Source organism: Monoraphidium neglectum, assembly GCF_000611645.1.
Source record: "Monoraphidium neglectum strain SAG 48.87 unplaced genomic scaffold scaffold02554, whole genome shotgun sequence".
Taxonomy (NCBI): domain Eukaryota; kingdom Viridiplantae; phylum Chlorophyta; class Chlorophyceae; order Sphaeropleales; family Selenastraceae; genus Monoraphidium; species Monoraphidium neglectum.
Window position 1 is genome coordinate 3,315 of NW_014011074.1, and position 6,552 is coordinate 9,866.

General features: G+C 65.3%; 2 protein-coding genes across 2 annotated transcripts in view; both read left to right on the top strand.

The window, feature by feature from the left end:
* The window catches only part of MNEG_11007 (catalase), a gene marked incomplete at both ends in the record, with an annotated part of 4,322 nt that extends 3,267 nt beyond the window's left edge, over positions 1 to 1,055 (top strand). Inside the window, 3 exons of the mRNA XM_014040520.1 lie at positions 9 to 135; positions 456 to 622; positions 911 to 1,055. Of these exons, the coding sequence (XP_013895974.1) occupies positions 9 to 135; positions 456 to 622; positions 911 to 1,055 (439 nt within the window). The remainder of the gene's footprint in view (positions 1 to 8; positions 136 to 455; positions 623 to 910) is intronic.
* Positions 1,056 to 2,396: 1,341 nt separating this feature from the next.
* MNEG_11008 (ubiquitin carboxyl-terminal hydrolase 5/13) lies at positions 2,397 to 6,113 on the top strand (the record flags this gene model as incomplete). Its single annotated transcript, XM_014040521.1, has 11 exons — positions 2,397 to 2,537; positions 2,808 to 2,885; positions 3,188 to 3,272; positions 3,544 to 3,665; positions 3,972 to 4,036; positions 4,314 to 4,452; positions 4,673 to 4,775; positions 5,048 to 5,145; positions 5,356 to 5,391; positions 5,686 to 5,817; positions 5,982 to 6,113. The coding sequence occupies 11 exons, from the start codon at positions 2,397 to 2,399 to the stop codon at positions 6,111 to 6,113; spliced, it is 1,131 nt and encodes a 376-aa protein (XP_013895975.1).
* Positions 6,114 to 6,552: the final 439 nt, after the last annotated feature.

The window sequence follows — 6,552 nt, forward strand, 5'->3', positions numbered from 1 at the left end:
CGCCACAGCTATGCGGACACCCAGCGCCACCGCCTGGGCCCCAACTACCTGATGATCCCCGTCAACGCGCCCAAGTGCCCTGCGCGCAACAACCACCACGACGGGTTCATGAACTTTGCCGCGCGCGACGAGGAGGTGCGCGGCGCGCATGGCCCGGCGTGGCCCTGCGCGCGCGGCGAGCGGCGTGTGGTTGAGCGGAGTTTGCGCGGCCCTCCTCTTGCGGTCCTGCGGCGGCTTGTTCCCGAGAGGTGCCGGCCCGGCGAAATGCGGGCCCGCTCGTTGTGCCGCCCTGCATGTGCCACGAGTTGTTCACGCACGACGCATACGTCTTGTGAGCGCACGATGCAGCAGACTCCTCACTATTCGCCACTGCCTTGGTGACTTGCTCAAGCACACTCGCGCCTGTCCAGCGCCCACACACACGTTCCCCCCACCCTTGCCTCTTCCAACAACAGGTCAACTACTTCCCCTCGCGCTTCGACCCCGTGCGCCACGCGGCCCCGCACCCAATCGCGCGCAACGTCGTGGCAGGCCGCCGCGAGCGCGCCATCATCGCCAAGGAGAACAACTTTAAGCAGCCGGGGGAGCGCTTCCGCGCCATGCCGCGCGACAGGCAGGACAGGTGCGGCGGCTGTCGAGGGGGGAACCTGGTGGGGCTGGGCAAGAGGAGGGGGGCTGGGCAGGCCTGGGCAGAGCGGAGCGGAGCGTGGCGCCGGGCAGCCTCGCGGTCGCCTCTTGTGAATGCGGGGTCTGCAGGCGCGCCTGGCTCCCTGGGCGTACAAGGAGCCGTCCGCACGCGCCAGCTGCGCCGTGGAACCACCCACAGGATCTTAGTACCCAGGGGGAGACATATTAGGAGCGCGCTCACAACACTGGAATAACAATCAAACCCTTGGTGCCGCACCCCCAGGTTCATCGGCCGCATGGCTGACATCCTGGCTGACAAGCGCTGCACCGCCGAGATCCGCCGCATCTGGATCGGCTACTGGAGCCAGGCCGACGCCGGCCTGGGCCAGCGCCTTGCGCAGAAGCTGCAGGCCGCCGGCGCCATGTAAGGCCGCGGCGGCGACGCTGCGACGGCGGCAGCGGCGAGGGGCTGGCGTTGAGTCCGGCCGCCACCCAGTCGCCGCTGTCGACGCGGCGGCGCGGGACGCCGCGCCCCCGCGTACGGGCCGCTCTGGCAGGCGGGCCCGCTCTCGACGGGGGTGCTAGCCATGGCATGGGGCATTTTTTGGCGCCGTGTCGGCGCACGGCAGCGCTCAACGCAAAGTAGGGTGCCTGTTCCTTTTGAGCTGGCGGCTGGCCGCCCCACTTTGCAGGCCCCAAGGCTCGACGCCTCCGTATCAGGCAGATTTGGTGGCGCCCCATGATTGTTGTGAATGGAGCAACAGAGCCAACTGGCTTGTGTTGCGTTCTCTCATGTCCACTCGCCCCTCTCGCTCTTGTCCACCATGGTAGTGTGATGGGGTTTGCTTCTAGACAGCAGTACTAACGTTCTGTGTTGGGGTTGCGTATTGCACGGCCCCTTGGGCGGCTGTTGCCTGCGCACCCAACCTCAAGCGGCAGCCTCTGCTTTTGAGGGCGTCGGCCAACCCCGTGATGTCCCCCCCGTGTGCAAGGCTTGCCATGCGATTTGCCCGCCCGATGTGTGCGGGTGTGGCCTCCCCTTTTGTGTTTGTGTTGCATGTCAGCATCTCGACACAACCCGCAGCGCCGCGCTCTTTGAGGTGGCTGCGCCGACGGCTGCGCACCGGCCGCCCTTGGGACACTGCCCGGCCAGGTTTTGTGGCCACGCCAGTCGCGAGGGCTGCCCTGCGCGCCGCGTTGCCATCCCCACAGTGTGCGGCGCGGGCCCTTTTCTCAGGCCCCCGGTGTGCACGTGCATGCGGCATCCACGGCTCTGGCCTGCATTTCGACCTGCCCTTGGGGCCCTGTAACAGCGGCGCCAGGCTGCTGCTTGTGCCGCGGATGGGCCGATCGCACAACAGCGGATGAGTCAATGAAAGCATGCAAGTGAGGATGTGTGTGGCTGGGTGCTGGCTTGATGCATGCAAGCGTGTAGACCCATGACAGTTGCATCGTTGAGGCATATGGTATGAGAGGGTGGCAAAATGCAAGCAGGGGGTGGCTCATTTGTATAGGCATGTGCAGCACGAGCAGGGGTGGTGCTGCGCACTGCACACTGACACATCATACTTGTCTGGCCCACGCAGAGGTCGGGATCTTAAAATGCCATCCGCGTGTCATACCTTTTTTGTTGGTATCCAGTGGCATTTTCATCGTTGTGCCATACCGGCGCGCATATGTCCAGATCTGTTGCTCGGGATCGATCTATTCCAGCGTGAGCTCTTGCGCTGGCCCCGATCTAAGCGCAGAGATATAGAGAAGAATTTAAGATGGCGCCGGTGGACGAGGCAGTCCTGGATCGCGTGAGGCAGGGAATGCGCGGCCTCAAGGCGCCCGGCCACTTCGACAAAGTCTACAAGGACGAGTGCATGTACAGCTTCGATACACCCTTCTCTCCGGGCGGCCTGTACGTGAACCTGAAGACGTTTCAGGCGAGCTGTTCAGGGCAACGGTCGCTTGCACATGCGTTGCTCCACTGCACTGCAGGTGCGGCCTCGTGCGCGCCTAGGTGACCGGCGCCCGCATCCTGGCATCCCCTTTGGACCTCGCGCCGGCCTCGGTTGTCAACCAGGCGCCATTACACAACCTCACCTACTGTAGCGGTTGCTGAGTGGCAGGTGAGGCCTCCCTCCCCACCTGCACCTCGTCCAATCCAATGCGCGCGCGTGCTGGCATCGCAGGGCTTTGGCGCTGACTACGTGGCGTTGGATCATGAAAAGACTGGCAACACACTGTACCTGCATGAGTCATGGACCAAGGTAAAATCGTGCTGCGGGGGCCGGGGGGGGGGGAGGCGGTTGCTGCCAAGCTCAGCAGGGCAGAACCGGGCGTCTCTTGCAGCGACATCTTCGCTGCGCGGCATGCGAGTGTCACCGCGCGTGATGATTGCGCCGGGTGTGCCCAGCTGAGAGTTTGTAGAGGCAGCAGATCGGGCGCACCCAGCTGCGCTGCACAAACGCCTGACAGCGGCAGCGGGCGGGATGCGCCCGCCCAAAAAGGGAGCCGCTGCGCATGGCGGGTGCGCAGCGACATGCGTCCGCACACCCACCAACTGCCGCAGGTTCCGGTAGCTGAAGAGGCAGGGGACGACAAGGAAAAGGCCCCCACAAAGCTGGCAATTGGCGTGGAGGGCGGCTTCAACACGGGTGAGGCTGCTACGGGCGAAGCACGCACATACCACCCCTGGGCGTCACCGCTGGCCCGCCCTGACCCCAGCTCGCCCCCTGGGTGCTAGCGTCTTGGCCAGCGCAATGCGTGGGCTCAGCAGCATGACCCATTCTCACGGCCTGCTCGTGAGGCCCAGTGCTCGTCTCAATAGATGAGTTGCGGCACGGACGGCCGAGTTCAAACACGACCTGCGGGTGTACCGGCCACCCTCCCCTCCACCGTCCCGCCCTCTGCCAAACATCTAATCAGAGGGCCCGCGCACCGTGACCGTCAAGGAGCACGCGCTGGTGGTGCTGCCCTCCAGGGAGCGTGTGGCGCTGCCCTGCCCCGACCTGCCTGAGCTCGTCATCGGCGTGTGCGACGCAGTCACGGTGGGGCGGGGATGGCGCGACGGCATGTGTGGCCACGCGTGCTTGTATGCACCGACCTCTGCGCTGTCCGCGGTGCAAGGCGTTGGACGGCCTGGCTGCGCACTGGCGGCTTGCAGCGGCGCACGATTAATTGGGCCGCCGCCGGGCCCTGTGCCGCTCACTTTTGCGGGGGTTTTGGCAGCTGCTCCGGAAAAATTAGGAGGCAGAGAGGAGCAGTAGCGCGCGTTTTGATGCCGGACAGTGCAATTCCCAATTGCAAGCCCAGCCCTCACCTTGCGTTACGTTTCTTGCCACAATCCCTGGCAGGCCCACGAGAGCGCCACCACCCAGGAGACGGTATCTGCCTGGGAGGAGGAGCGGCGCGTCAGCAAGTGAGCGCGGCGCGCACGCCTGCCCCGCGCGCGCACCGCGCCGCCACGCCGGCCCGGGCGGCCTCGATCCGGCAGCGCCGGCGTCAAGCCTGGCAGACTCCGTGGGCACGCTCCACGCCGGTGTTGGCTGAGCGTCTGGCCCGTTCCTGCCCAGGTTCCCACACATCCTCACGTCTGTCTCCCCATGTAGTTCCTATGCCATGTCCTGCATATGTGGGCCGCCGCTTTGTCGCAACCCTGGTTTGCCGCTTGGCAACGCCTCAAAAACCTGAACCAGGTACGCGGCAGGCCTTGAGCAGCTGGACACCGGCAAGCGCATCAGCCCCAACCCCAAGGACTGGAAGTGCGACGAGACGGGGGTGGCGGAGAACCTCTGGCTCAACCTCTCCACGGGCCACATCGGGTCGGGGCGTCAGGTGCGTCGCGCTGCAGCACACCATGCGTCTGCAGGCATGGGGCTTCGTGCCGCGTCACGCGGCTGTTCTGCCCGACACGATCGGGGGCTGCCTCCCGTGGCTGCGCGAAGCATGCACCGGCTGCGCTTGCTCAGTGATTCCGCGCGCTCCTCGGCGGCACATCCATGCCAAACCTGATGCCGGCCGCGCCCGCGCTCGCCACTGGGCGCCCCGCGCGCAGAACTGGGACGGCAGCGGCGGCAACGGCGCCGCCATGCGCCACTTTGAGGCCACTGGGTCCAAGTACCCCCTGGTGGTCAAGCTGGGCACCATCACGCCCTCAGGTGGGGGCGCATCCTGGACGGCAGGGCGGGCGCCTTGGGGGCTGACGCGCCCGCTGCCGTCCGCGCAGTGCCCTTGAGCGCGTGCGCACGCCAGGGCCCTCTGAGTGATCTCAACTAGCAGAGTTTTGGGTGTCATTGCCTGGCGCTCATCTCTTAAGACTATCGGCTCCGATTTTCCAAATCACACTCAGTCCTTTGTAACTCAACCCCACTGGCGCTCCCAAGCGGAGCTCGCTGCCAATCACCATCACTCCCTCTCCAACTGCCGCCAGGTGCTGACGTGTACAGCTACGCCGCTGACGAGGACGACATGGTGACAGACCCCCTGCTGGACAAGCACCTGCGGCACTGGGGCATCAACATGCTGCAGGTGGGGTGGCAGAGGGGCCGTGGCCTGTCCTTGTATGCGCTGTGTGGTGGTGGGTTTCGAAGGAAGGGCGTCAGAGTCTGCGTGCGTGTTTTGCAGGAATACGGGGCGGTGAAAAGGTGTGCTGATCAAGGAGGGTAGGGCACCGGCAAGCAGATGTCAACATACTTGGCTCAGTCAGGCCGTGCAAATGCTGCGACCCACCACCCCCAGATGGAGAAGACTGAGAAGACAATGGCGGAGCTGCAGGTTGGCCAAGGGCACAGCGCGGACCCAAGGCAGCTCAAATCGACAACCCACACCTGCGCCCCTGCCTCCTTTGCCGCAGCTTCCGGTCCTGCTGCCCCATGTGCGCGCGCCTTGCCTGTCCTGTCACCCCTGCCGCCTCCGACCGCCCCCCCGCCCAGCCCTCGAGCCCCCAACAAACGGCCTCGCACGTCATCCACAAACCACCAACCCACCCCCAACAAACTACCAACCACCAATCAACCACCAACTAACCACCAACCAACCAACCAACCAACGCCCGACTTGACCCCCCAGGTCGACCTCAACATGCGTTTTGAGTTCGACGCCATCACCGAGGCCGGGGCCCACCTCGCGCCGCTGTCGGGCCCGGGCCACGTGGGCTTGGTCAACCTGGGGAACAGCTGCTACATGAACAGCTGCCTGCAGGTGCGGGCATGCAGGGGGCGTGGAGCATCCGACGACACACACGCGCATATGCCGCCTTCATGCATTCGTGTGTGCGTCTTCGTGGAAGGTTTTATTCCAGCAAGGTGGTGCATCAACCAACCAAGCCCGCCTTGCTGCAACCACGTCCGCGCTGTCGGCAACAGGCTCTCTTCAGCCTGCCAGAGGTCGCGCCGCGCTACGTGGCGGCGGCGCCCGCCCTCTTTAAGAGTGCGCCCCCTGAGCCGGCGGGCGACCTCCTCACGCAACTCGCCAAGGTGGGTGCTGGCCCCAACTGAAGGTGGTGGTGGCGTCTTGGCATTCAGGCATTGTGTGCTGCAGCCTGCAACACAACCAGCAGGGGGTGGGTGGGCACGGGCGGACTGGGGTGCGAAGTAGTGTCGGGTGCACGCACTGCTGTTGCGCGAGTCATGTTGTTGGCAAGATTGTGTGAGGTTTGGGGGGATACTGCTAGCTGAGGGCACCCCAAAGCCCAGTTGGCATGCCAAACCCCATTCGTCACCCTGATTGCGCTTGAATGACTCAAGCGAATGATGTCCCCTCACTCCCGCCAAAACTCATCACCCCAACCCGGTTCCATGCCATCTAGGTGGGCGTGGCTCTGGTGGAGGGCCGCACCGGTGCGCCTCCGCCGCCCCCCTCCGCAATGGACACCGACGGCGCCGCCCCGACCACTGCCGACGCCGCCGCCGCGGTCGCCGCCGCCGCGCCCGGCGG